The sequence below is a fragment of the Mobula hypostoma genome, chromosome 5 (assembly GCF_963921235.1).
Source record: "Mobula hypostoma chromosome 5, sMobHyp1.1, whole genome shotgun sequence".
NCBI lineage: Eukaryota > Metazoa > Chordata > Chondrichthyes > Myliobatiformes > Myliobatidae > Mobula > Mobula hypostoma.
Window position 1 is genome coordinate 96,373,503 of NC_086101.1, and position 14,100 is coordinate 96,387,602.

At 39.8% G+C, this 14,100-nt stretch overlaps 1 protein-coding gene across 3 annotated transcripts in view; it reads right to left on the minus strand.

Annotated features, from left to right (window-relative positions):
• Window positions 1–239: 239 nt before the first annotated feature.
• The window catches only part of LOC134346869 (contactin-associated protein-like 5), a 1,934,616-nt gene continuing 1,920,755 nt past the window's right edge, over window positions 240–14,100 (minus strand). For all 3 annotated transcript variants that reach the window (XM_063048675.1, XM_063048674.1, XM_063048673.1), the window contains 2 exons: window positions 13,771–13,842; window positions 240–850 (listed from right to left, as the gene is read on the minus strand). In XM_063048675.1, coding sequence (XP_062904745.1) covers window positions 654–850; window positions 13,771–13,842 — 269 coding nt within the window. In that variant the 3' untranslated portion in view covers window positions 240–653. The remainder of the gene's footprint in view (window positions 851–13,770; window positions 13,843–14,100) is intronic.

The window sequence follows — 14,100 nt, forward strand, 5'->3', positions numbered from 1 at the left end:
AACTGATTTCTGAACAAAAACGCATTGAAATATATTCTTATGTTTTACTTGTTCTATGTAACTTTAAGCTTTGGTTTAGCAGGAAGCCCGCCAGGAATTCTTATAATTAGTGTGAGCAATTTTTACTTTATCTAATTGGTATCTTCTAATAGATCATCAGATTAATGATAATGACTTGATTGTTCAGCAAGAATGAAGGTTGCATCTTAAATCAGCACTTAACCAGTTCTTTACCTTACTCGGAGTTAACCTGGTCAATGAATAAATAATGCAATCACCCGCAAGAGGAACAAAAAAAAGAAAAGAATGTCATGAGGATAAACAAGTATATGGTTACATTTAAAAGTTTATATTAATGCTTTACATTGTTCTGAGAAGGATTGTTGCTACACTTACAATAGCCACTGTTACTGAAACCTTAATGTAGATTCTTCATTCTACTCCTTTGTGCTGGCAATTAGTTAGCAGGTAACAATAGGGTTATAACCAGCACTGTCAGGTAATCCAAAGAATAAGCCAGTTGTCTGTGTGCTTTGAGCAAGCATTTGGCCTTTTAGTCTGCAGAGTCTGGAGCTAACTCCGAGCACAAAAGTGAGCCCAGGCTGTCAGTATGATTAATCTGCCTGTTGCATCGAGGAGGGCCTCTTTTGTTGTCAGATGAAATACTCTTTTCTGCCTTCGCTTACAGCATCTTGGTAATTGGCCTTGTTCTTCAATGCGACGTCTGCAGCCTCAGCATACTCCGTCCGTTTTGCTTCGTTGTTCTGGTACGCGCCTTTGTTCTGGTACAGCAAGCGGCCAGTTATAGCAAAGATGCAGAGGATGACAAAAATCACAATCGCTATTACACCTGTCATTGGAAGAGAAATCTCCTTTTAGTTTTTATTATCAAAATCATTTATATTTCAATATAGCTATGCTTTCTGTTTCTGTGAGATAACTGTGTTTGTCTGGTCTGCTCTCCACTGATGGTTTTTGGTATATGGTGCTCCTTTTGCTCAATAAAGCTCCTGTATCTGTATGCAAATTCAGTCAGTGGCTATGTAAATTCAGTCAAGCAGTGAATGGTGCCTTCAAAATCTTCAGTGATGGCCTGTTCTCACTGATTTGGAAAGAGATCTTTACATGACCATTAAACTATTAGAAGCAGATTCAGGCCATTCAGCCCATAATATTCTATCATGTCTGATGAATTTTCTCCCTCAATCCCATTCTGTACCTTCTCCCCGTAACACTTGACACCTTTACTAATTAAAACCTATACGCCACTACTTTAAGTATACCAATGATGACTTCCACAGCCGTCTGTGGCAATGAATTCCACAGATTCACCACCCACTGTCTAAAGAAATTCCTCTTCATCTCTGTGAGCAGTGATATAAAATAGGTGATAATATAAAAGCAAGCATTTTATGGACCACTTGACCTTATTCTCCACTGAGGTCAATGCAGAATGAATTGCCAATTTGTGGTTTGTTATTCTATATGATCGTTGCACACATGCACCTTGCTAGAGGAAATGCAGCGTGTGATTAGTTAAAGAAACTAAGACAATTAATTTACAATTTGACTAACTCAGCCAACCGTGAAAGTATGTCACCAAAGAAACTCACAAATTACTACAAATGAACCATGGAGAGCATTCTAACTGGTTGCTTAGGGTCGTAAACTCAGCCAGGTCCATTATGGGCGCTAGCCTCCCAGCATTCAGGATACCTTCAAGGAGTGATACCTCAGAAAGGTTGTCATTGAAGTCCCCCAAAACCCAGGGCATGCTCTCCTCTCACTGCTACCATCGAGGACGAGGCACAGGAAGCTGAAAACATACACTCAATATTTCTGGAACAGCTTTTTCCACTCCGCCATTGGATTTCTGAATAGACAATGAACCCATGAACACAACCTCACCATATTCCTCTCTCTTTGCATTAATTTTAATGTAATATTTTTATATATACTTCTTACTGTAATTTATATTTTTTATTATTATATATTGCTATGCACTGCTGCCGCAAAACAAATTTCACAACATATGCCAGTGATATTAAACCTGATTCAGATTCTGTGACACAATAGTCATTCGGCCAAAATACCCTAAAGATAAACAAGGAATACTGAACCCATTATCTTTTTAATCTGAAATGGCCACTGTGCAGTTTCCTCCCCATTAAGCAGTGAGAAACATTCTCATTACATGAGACAGTGGAAGTCAGAAATAAGATAATAGGTGTCAAAGGGACAGTTATTCCTTATTAATTAAATTCTATATTATTCTTGGGGCTTCTGCATTTATGGTAATTCCTAAATTAATTTCTAATCCCCAGTTGTACAGGTGAACAAAATTTTGAAAGCCAAAGTGTGAAATAAAAGCAGAAAATGCAAAGAAAACTCAGCAGGTCAGGCAGCATTGGAGGAAAGTTTCAGGTCAAAGAAGTGAGAAGGAGAAAAATTAAGTGAGTGGCAGAGAAAGTGGAAAGGTCAATGTATGGAACAAAGGGAATTTCTCTGGGAGGCTGAAGTACTGTAATCATGAAGGGCTGTTAAATTCCTTTGCCTATGCAATGTGTTGCTAATTACATAAAGTCCTCATTCGCTCCCCTCTCCACTATGTAGTTTCCCCTCTCCGCCCTGACCACCTCCAGGCTGAGGTCCCTAATGTTTCCACTGGGCCCTGCTTCCCATACTGCACCACAACTCACCGCCCACCCCAGGCCTCTCACTGCACTGCCTACTCCTTAATCTTCTGAGGGGTCTCAGCCTTCATGTTGGATAGCCTGCTCTACTGTCACCACACTAGAATATACTATCGTAGAGGTAAGGATAGAGAGAATTTACAACTCAAAATAGGGATGTGGATTGTGCCAATGTGGTAACGGGGAACCGCAGACTAAGGGTTGAAGTAGAAACATGGATGCAGCAGTGATGACATCCAAGTTTCAGGAACCTCACTAATTATGTTATTTATGCACACGGTGTTGTAACAGAAAATTGAACTTACTTTTGGAACTGCGGATAATTATTTCATTCTGTAATCAGGGCCTAGTCTATAACTTTATCATTTCTGTAGCCATCATTTTGTCCTCAATGGTAATCTGTCAACTGACAGTGTAAAAGCTGTACCAAATTTATGCCCAGGTGGAGCTTGAACACCAACTCAGTGTGGCTTTTCAATTTGCTGGTACAATATAAATGAAAGGAAAAAAGATGGAGTGAGGGGATGGTGGAGGGAAGAAAAATGTCAAATGGTCATCTGGTACAGAGAGAGCCCATTATCTGTCTGGTACAGAGGGAGCCCATTATCTGAAGTTGGAAATGAACATCTGATTAGGGTTTTATAAGGTGCTTTGGTAAAACTTAATGGTTTCCTTGGTCATTTCAGAAGAGAGCTGTAAAGCAGAAATAGTGTACCGTGTCATATGCAGGACAGGGTGGGCAGGGAGAGGAGATCTTCTTCCTTAAAGTACATTCAAAAACCACATGGGCTTTTGTGACAATTCAATAGCCTTGTACCGAGATTAGGTCTCTCTTATTTTACCTTTACTTAATAGGTGTCTAGAGCCATACCAGGCAGAAATAAAGTGAATGGTCATAGTCTTTTTTTCCCAGAGTAGGAGAATCTAACAATAGAGGGCAAAGGTTTAAGGTGAGAGGAGAACGTTTTAAAATGTGTCTGAGGGACAACTTCTTCACAGAGAATACAATGCATGTGTAGATCTGAGGAATAAGAAAGGTACGGCCATGTTAATGGAATAATATTACAAACCACCCAACAGTCCACATGATTTAGAGGAGCAAATTTGTGGAGAGATCATAGACTGTTGTAAAAAAATTTAAGGTTGTGTTAGCAGGTGATTTTAACTTTCCACATATTGACTGGAACTCCCATACCATAAAAGGGTTTGATGGGAAGGAGTTACTCTAATATGTTCAGGAAAGTTTCCTTAAAATGTACAAAGAAATCCTAACTAGAGAGAGTGCGATCTCCTATTAGGGAATGAAACAGGGCAAAGATGACAGCTGTTTGTGTGGGGGAACACTTTGCATTAGTGATTATAATGCAATTAATTTCAAGGTAATTACGGAAAAGGATAGACCTGGTCCTCGGGTTGAGATTCTAAATTGGAGAAAGGCCAATTTTGATGGCATCAGAAAGAATCTGGCAAGTGTGGATCGGGACAGGTTGTTTTCTGGCAAAGGTGAACTTGGTAAGTGAGAGACCTTCAAAAGTGAAATTTTGAGAGTACGAAAATTGTACTTTCCTGTCAGAATAAAAGGCAGGGATAACAGGTTTAGGGAACTTTAGTTTTTAAGAGATATGGAGGCCCTGGTTAAAATAACAGGTATAGACATGCAGGGACAAATGAGGTACTTGAGGAGTATAAGTAATACAAGAGAACACTTAAGAAGAAAATCTGGAAGGCTAAAGAAGGCATGAGGTTGCTCTAGCTTACAAGATGAAGGAGAATCCTAAGGGCTTGTACAGATATATTAAGAGCAAAAGCATAGCAAGGGACAAAATTGGTTCTGGATGATCAGAGTGGTCATCTATGCCTGGAGCCAAACTTGATGGGGGAAACAGTAGATGTATTTTTTGCATCCCTATTCACTTAAGCGATGGAGTCTATAGATTTGAGGTAATACAGCAGGGAGGTCTTGGATATCATACAGATTACAAAGGAGAAGTAATGCTTGAGGTAAATTAGGGTGGAGAAATCCTCCAAAGTGTTCCCTTGGACCCTGTGGGATGCTAGTACAGAAATTGCAGGGGCTCTAGCAGAGATATTTTAAAACATCTATAGCCACAGATGAGTGCCAGAGGGATTGAGGATAGCTAATGTTGTTCCATTGTTTAAGAAAGGCTCTAAGAATAAACCAAAAAAAAACTATAGGCTAGTGAGCCTGACATCAGTCGTGGAAAAGTTATTGGAAGGTATTGATAAAGGATAGTCAATGTGGCTTTGTGCATGGTAGGTCATATCTAACCAAACCTATAAGGATTTTCGAGGAAATTACCAGGAAAGTTGATGAAAGCAAGACAGTGGATGTTGTCTACGTGGACTGTAGCATGTCATTTGACAGGGCCCCGCATGGGAGGCTGGTCAAGAAGGTTCATTTGTGTGGCACTCAGGATGAGGTAGTAAATTGGATTAGATATTGGTTTTGTGGGAGAAGCCAGAGAATGGTAGTTGATGGTTTTCTCCCTAACTGGAGGCCTGTGACTAGTGGAGTGCCACAGGGATCAGTGCTGGGTTCATGGTTGTTTGTCATCTATATCAATCATCTGGATAATAATGTGATAAACTGGATCAGCAAGTTTACAGAAGACACCAAGATTGGGGGTTTAGTGAACAGCAAGGGAGACTACCAAAGATGGCAGCAGCATCTGGACCATCAAAAAACGGGGCTGAAAAATGGCAGTTGAATTTTAATGCTGACAAGTGTGAGGAGTTGCACTTTGGGAAGACCAACCAGGGTACAACGAGAGATCATGGGTCAAGAGTGAAAACCGAAATGTTTAATGAGGGGACCTTCTTCATTCAGGGAGTGGTAAGACCGTGGAAGTGGAGAATGTGGGGTTGATTTCAACATTCAAGAGAAATTTTGATTGATATTGAGGAAATGAATTGTAGAAGCAGAGATGTGGTTTTTGAGGAGGATGCAAAGAATATCATGGACAAAACGAATATCTAACACGGATATCATGAACAGAGCAAACACAAAAAGAGAAATAATGTATGAGATCATGAAAAGGCAACGTAACTTCATTGGACATGTGATTAGGAAAGAGGAGTTAGAATTCACGGTAATTATGGGAAAGATGAAGGGAAGACAGCAAGAGGAAGGCAAAGACAAATGATGATGGAGACAGCAGCCAGAGAACTGGAAATGAATATCAATGAATTGATCCACTTGACCTGAAACAGGAGTGTGTGGGCCATGGCAGTCAAAGCTCAAACTGGGCACGGCACCTGATGATGATTGGATGAGAGATGTATGGAAGGCTATGGTCCGGGTTCAGGTCAATGGGACTAGGCAGATTAATGGTTCGGCACAGACTAGATGGGTCAAAGGGCCAGTTTCTGTGTTGTACTGTTTTATGACTCCATGTATATGGAATCAACTGCCAGATAAAGTGATAGAAGTGTGTATAGTAACAACAGTTAAAAGAAATGTCGACAAGTATATGGATAGGCAAGGGTTAGAGAGTTATGGGCCAGATATAGGCAAATAGACAAGTTCTGGTGGGAACTCTGGTAGGTATGGTGTTTCTGTGCTAGATAACAGTATAATCCCTATAATCAAATGGTTAAATTCTCCACCATTTCTTTCAGAAAAACAAATCCGGTGTATCCATTCATGGCCTTAGGACACATACTGACAGCTGACCTATTGCCTTCTCTAAATAAACTATTGTCACAGTCGATGGGTGACATCATTGAGCACATCTATAAACAGTGCTTTAGCAAGAAAGCAGCATCCATCATCAAGGACCTCCACTCTATCAGTGAGGTTGGGTGAGACTAGAACTTGAGTTCTTGGTTGAGGGGAAAGATGAAATGTTTAAGGGGAATATGAGGAGAACTATCTTCACTCAGAGGGTGGTGAGAGTGTGGAACGAGCTACCACTGGAAGCGGTGGATGCAAGTTTGATTTCAACATTTAAGAGAAATTTGGATAGGTACATGAATAGGAGGGATATGGAAGGTTATGGTCCTGGTGCAGGTCCATGGGATTAGGCAGAATATAAGTTTGGCATGGTCTAAATGTGCCAAAAGGTCTGTTTCTGTACTGTAGTGTTCAATGACTCTATAACTTGTATTGGTAATTGTGTAATACTCAATTGAATGTACCAAAATATAGTGAAAATCTGTTGCTTGTGTGTCACCCATACAGAACATGCCATACATAATCACAATGAATTAGTAAAAAGGAAAACAGAATGCAGAATCTGATGCTTCAGTTAGAGAGAAAATACAGTGTAAGGAGACAAATACAGTGCAAGACTCACAATGAGGTAGATTGTGAAATTAAGTGTTCAAGAGTTCATCTTTTGATCGCCTTTTTATGGAAATTACATCAGTCAGATTGAGAGAGGTTTACGAGGATGCTGCTGGGGCCCAGGAGCCTACGTTATAAGGAAAGGCTGGGCAGGCTAGCACTTTCTTTCTTGGAATGTTGGGTATTGAGGGGTGACCTTAGAGAGTTGTACAAATTGGGTGAACACACATATTCTTTTTTTCCCATGGAAGGGGAACTAAAAATGTAAGGTGAGGGTGACAGATTTAAAAGGGGGCTGAAAGACAATTATGAGCTCTCTTTTAATGTCTCTACAACTTGAGTTTTTGATATCTATTGTTTATTTATTATTATTGCTGATATTTTAATTATTTTTGAATTTGCAGAGTTTATTGTCCATTGTACATTGGTTGTCTGTCTCTGTTGTGTGCATTTGTTCATCGATTCTATCATGTTTCTTTGTATTTACTGTGAATGCCCACAAGAAAATGAATTTCAGGGTAGTGTATGATGACATAATAAATTTCCTTTGAAGTTCACACAGAAGATGGAATGAGCTCCTAGAGAAAGTGGCTTAAGTAGGTACTAGAACAACATTGAAATAATATTGGATACGTACAAGGATAGGAGAGAAATGAGCCAAACATGGGCAAATGGGACTAGCTTGGTGAATATTGTGGTCAGCATCGCCATAGTAGATGTGGAAAGGATGTTTCCCATTGTGGGGGTGTCTAGGACAAGAGGGCACAGCCTCAGGCTAGAGGGATGTCCTTTTAAAACAGAGATGTGGAGACATTTCCTTAGCCAGAGGGTGATAAATTTGTGGAATTTATTACCACAGACAGCTGTGAAGGCCAGGTCATTGGGTGTACTTAAGGTAGAGCTTGATCGGTTCTTGATTGGAAATGACATCAAAAATTACAGGGAGAAGACTGGGGAGTGGGGTTGAGGGGGTGGGGGGAAGATCTACCATGATTGAATGGCGGAGCAGACTCGATGGGCCAAATGGCCTAATTCTACTCCTATGTCTTATGGCCAATTTACATCTGTTTCCATTATTATTATAATGTATTATCTTATTAGTCTGTGACTCTTGTGGTCCATTCAAATATCTGATAACAGTGAGACTGAAGTTGTCCTTCAGCTTGGTGATATGTACTCTCAAGCTTTTGTAGCTCCCCCGATGGAAGAATGACCAGAATGGGAGGGGCTCTTTATTAGCTTTCCTGAGACAGTGGGAACTGCATACAGAGCCAATGGAGGCAAGCAAGAGAAAATCTGCAGATGCTGGAAATTTGTTCTGTAGATGCTGCCTGGCCTGCTGAGTTTCTCCAGCATTTTGTGTCTGTTCAATGGAGGCAAGGCTGGTTTGTGCGATGCACTGGGCTGCGATCACAACTCTCTGCAATATCTTGTGATCTTGGGCAGGACAGTTGGCAAGATAGGATGCCACTACAAAATTTAATGAGGGTGGTGAGTAACATGCTGAATTTCCTTATCTTTTTGAGAATTTCAGTTGTTGGTGTGATTGTTGTTGGCTCTAGAGTCCACATGGCTAAAACGGGATTATTTTTTGACGTTAGTTAGACCTAGGAACTTGAAGCTTGTAATTGAGGTATTGCCAAACCAAGTACAAGTATAGATCAGGTAGCAGAGTGATGAAGGGTGACTGGTACACGGTGTGATATTACTGCTGACATCTAGGTTTGGTACATTAAACACCTGTCCCTCCACCTCGCGCTCCCAGGGAATGTGGATCTGCTGCAGATTTCTTGCTTGTACAAATAGCCATTGAATAAAATTCCTTTGGAAGAACAGTTTAACAATCTATTTATTTATGGACACTGCGCTAATGATAGAAGCTATTTGAAATCTCAAATATTCTGACCATCCACTCGCTCAAAACAACATGTTTTCCCCAGAATTATCATTTGGTACATAAATAATGTGCCTCTGTAGCGCAGCAGTTGGCACGATGCTACTGCGTTGGAATTCAGAGTTCAATCCTGGTGTCCTCTAAGGACTTTGTATGTCCCTCCCAGGGAATGCATGGATTTCTCTGGATGCTCTGATTTCCTTCCACAGCCCAAAGACGTACTGGTTAGTAGGTTAATTGGTCATTGTTAATTGTTCTTTGATTAGTTGAGGGTTAAATTGGTGGGTTGGACGGCTGCATGAATCTAAGGGCTAGAAGAGCATGTTCTGTGCTGTATCTCTAAATAAAAATATTAAAATAAAATAAAATAAATAAATTGCAGCAGTCACAGTAAAATTATGTTGACTATTTAGGAAACATCTGCACAAATGGCAATAGGCCACTCCTACAACATGAGTGTGATTTTTGAGTTTATCTGCACAAAATGCCATCATGAAATATATGGGCTTGTTGACAATTTTGGCTTAATTAGTAACATAGGCATTCTAAATTTTTCCACTTTTGCTGAGGCCATTATAAAATATAAGATATTTGGAAGCCACAGGACAATCCATAGCAAACTCCCCTATCCAATTAGTGAAACTATTGATATCTCTCTTCTGGTTTTCATTTTGACCAGTTAATAATCCAGTTCATTGCTTTATTTGTCTCCACTGGAGCACATATGTTAGCCACGAATTTCTTTTACAATATATTACTTTGTGATGACCAAGATCTATAAATTTCCATTCAATTATTTGCTCAATGATTCAAATGCATTTGTAAGGCAAAACTTCCATTTAAAAGCTTGCATTCATGAATTTATTGTTTAAGGTCAAATACATCTTTCCATAATAGAATTCAGCATGATAGCTCTATATAAGAATATAAGATAGAGGCATTTTTTATCAAAGGGAATCAACAGTCTTTATCTGGTTTAATCTGTATGTGGCAATTATATTTTGACTCTTAAATGTCACCAGCAGCCATTCAATCACCAAGCTAAGAGATGAAACTATAAATGCTGGAGCTGGAGTCATGTTGTTTGGAATAAAGGAGTCTGAGTGGAGATTTAATTGATATGCATAAAATAATGAGAAACTCAGACCAGATGATGAGAAAGGATCTGTTTTCTTTGTGAACTGGACGGTAGAGTGACCCAGCAGGTAACATGGTGGTTTGTTTTGCAGATAATGTCTGATATGCTGAGCTTTTCCAAGTTATATTTTAATTCAGACTTCCAGTGACTCAGGTTTATTGCCTGTGTGGTTTGATGGTCTTCCTATATCCCCTATTCCTCTGTGGTCCGGTTTTTATCTACATCCCAACAGTGTCATAGAGTCACAGAGGTAAGCCCTTCTGCCCATTGTGTTGATGTCGACCATCTTGTCACTTTTAAAAAGTATCACATTTAAAAACTGTCACTGGCCGACTCAAAGGTGGTGACGAACTGACATATAGGAAGGAGAATGGTTGAATGGTGTCACAACAACAACCTCTCACTCAATGTCAGCAAAGCCAAAAGGCCAATTTTTGACTACAGGATGAGGAAACTGTAGGTCCATGAGCCAGTCCTCATCAGGGGAACAGAGGTGGACAGGGTCAGCGACTTTAAATTCCATGCAGGGGCCAGGACATAAATGCCATTACAAAGAAGACATGACAGCATCTCTACTTTCTTAGAAGTGTGCACAGATTCAGAATGTCATCTAAAACTTTGACTAACTTCAATAGCTGCACAATAGAGGGTATCCTGACTGGTTGTAAAATAGCCTGGTATGCAATCACCAATGCCCATGAGTGGAAAGGTCTACAGAAAGTGATGGATACAACCCAGTGCATCACAGGCAAAGCCCTTCCTACCATTGAGCATACTGTATCTACAAGGAACACTGCCACAAGAAAGCAGCATCCATCACTAAGCACCCCTGCTATCCAAGCCATGCTCTCTTCTGCTGCTATTAGGAAGGAGGTTAAGAAGCCTTAGGTCTTACGCCACCAGATTCAGGAACAGTTATCACACTTCAACCATCAGGCTTCTGAACCAATGTGGATAACTTCACTCACCTCAACACTGAACTGAATCCACAACCTATGGAATCACTTTTAAGGACTCTAAAACTCATATTCTCAATATTATTTATTACTTATTAACTTGTTATTATTCTTTGTTTTTCTTTTGTATTTGCACTGGTTATATTCTTTTGCAGATTGGCAGTCAGTCTTTGTGTATAGTTTTTCATTGGCTCTCTTGTATTCCTTTGTACCTACTGTGAATGTCCATAAGGAAGTGAATCTTAGGGTAGTATATGATGACATACATTATATGTACTTTGATAATAAATTTACTTTGAACTTTGGAAGTACATGAATGAGCACTTCAAGTTGCATAGCTCACAAGGTAATAGACAAGTCTCCAGGAAGTGGGATTGGTCGTCAAGGTAATGAAAGATTGTTTGCCCACTTCCTGTTCAGTAAATGTCAATTATTTTGATTCTAGAAGAATAATTAGGTCTGGATAATAAGTGTTAGTCTTGCTTGAGATCCAGCAATTGAATAGAACAGTTTTTAATTTGGTGCATTTTTTATTTAGTTGATTCACTTTTCAGGATCTTGATGTCAGTGGTAAGGCCAACATTTATCAGTCATCCTTAACTGGTGATCTGCCTACATGAACCATGGCTGTCTTTCTGATGAAGTTACTCTCACAGTGGTGCTTGTGGTGGGTTTCCTTACATTAACCCAATGGGGATGGATGAAGAGTGATACAGTAGGTTTTCAATTCAGGAGGGAATGCAGGTGGTGGTGCTTCCAAGTGCTGCGTGATGGTGTCTTTGTGTTGTGAAACTTCCGGAACTCTCAAAGCTATGAGAGCAACTGCCACTGGTAGATTGGTCAGGATAAGAACAAGTAGATTCATCTCTCGTCTTGGTTCACCTACCACCTGATACAAATTCAGGCTGACAGATTCAGACTCATCCATTGCTTATGCTGACAAACCACTCCTGGTACTGAACTTAGAAAGTCCCCCAACCAAAAAATTTTCACTGCTTCTTCCGTGTTGATCAACGAAGGATTTGCTGATATTGGAGAGAGTCATGAGAATTATCCCTGGAAGGAAATGATTAATGAATGAAGACCATTTGATGACTCTGGGTCTGTTTAACCGGAGTTTAGAGGAATTAGAATGGATCTTATTGAAAGCTATCCAGCATTGAAAGGCCTACTGTAGATAGTGTGGATGTGGAGAAAATGTTTCCTATTGTGGGAGAGTCTAGGACCAGAGTGCACAGTCTCATAAATCAAGGACATCCTTTTAGAACAGAGTTCAGGAAGAATTTTATTGGCCACAGGGTGGTGAATCTGTGGAATTCATGGCCACAGGTGGTTGTGGAGGCCAAGTCATTGGGTATATTTAGAGTGAAGTTTTATATGTTACTGATAGTAATGGCATCAAAAGTTATGGGGAGAAGGTATGAAAATGGGATTGAGAGGGATAATAAATCAGCCATGATGGAATAGCAGAGCAGACTCAATGGGTCAAAAGGGCTAATTCTACTCCTATATCTTATGGTCCAGTATGAAGGTGGCATTCAAGAAGAGGTCTTCTTGCTCATATTTGCCCTGAGGTTTTAACTTTATTTTATTTATTTATTTAGAGATATAGCACAGTAATGGGTTCTTCTGGCCCAATGAGCCTGTGCTGCCCAATTACATCCATGTGACCAATTCATTTACCAATCACAAAGCTACACAAATCACAAAGAGAACATACAAACTCCTTACAGACAGCAGCAGAATTGCACCTGGGTCTTTGGCTCTGTAATAGTAATGCACTAGTATGCTGCCATAATCCCATTCTAAACATGATTGCTTAGAACTTTATTGAGCATTCCAAGGACTTCTGCCTCAATTCTGCAGTATTTTACCATTGTGCTGGTGAGGCAAGATCTTGGGAATCTCTGGGAATATGTTGGGGGAGCTGGTATATTGCTTTGAATGGCATCAATGTCAGACTGTTGCTTGATGAGTCTGTGAGCTGGTTATTGCAATTCCATGCTCAGATGCTCTGTGCCTTTGATGCTGACACAAGTAAGATTTTCATTATACCTCTGTATATGCGTACTTGTGCAGATGACTAGAAATTGAACTTTGACTTTGCCTTTGATATTTGTCAGGGCCAGCTCAAAAAAAATTGCAAACAACTTTGCAAAATGTGAATTTGTTGCTTAGGCTAATGTCAGGTGATCCATCCAATTTTATTAGATCTCTGTTTAAACAGAGGGGTAATGGTTGCAATTCACCTGAACAGGTAAGGGTAGCTGCCCTCCTCCCCAAAGACGCTAGTGAAGAATTAGAATATTATTACTTTTGACTTTTTTTAAGTGAATGAGTTATTTTATTTTATGAAGTGAATATAAATTTTACGGTTACCACAGTGTTGAGTTTTCCGGAAACTGATACCCCAGACAACTTGACTCCAGCAATTCAATCTAAACACAATGAAGATTTGTTGGGCTTTTATTTCTTTGTTTTTTGATGTCTTTCTCGCTTCTTATTGAATTAATGCTATCTGATGTACGTTGAAAATTATGTTATTTAATTTGTTTCCATTGTATCATTGCAGCTCAGTGCATGACTTTTGCAAACACAGCAGGTGAAATGAACTTCTTCCACCTAATAAATGCTCAAAGATTCTCTGATACTAGAACACATCTGTTGGTTTGCCTCCCTGCCATTTATACATTAATAGTAATTGACCATTCACTCCTCCAGAGTAAAGCAAATCTTCCATAATGCATCCAAAAAAGATTTATTTGTATATCTCTGTTCCTTACCTCCAATAACTGCAGAATCACTTTTGACTGCCTTCTGCAATGGTGCTTCCTCCTCAGTGGGTTTGGAATGATCTACAATAGAAAAGGCAACTCAATATTATCAAAAAGTAGAATAGAAATGGGCAACAACATTATAAATTTCAATAACTGAAATGTCGTCTATATTGGTAACACTGTGGTGGTTCCGGTCTCCTCAGGCAGAAGCAAAAAACTTCCTTTCTTTGCAGGTAAAAGGAACAAGGGGCGTTGACCCCCTAAGTACCTGACTAGGCAAGACGAGAGCTTGAGCCCCAGTGTTTGGGGTCCCATCATCAGCAAGTCTGAAATTCG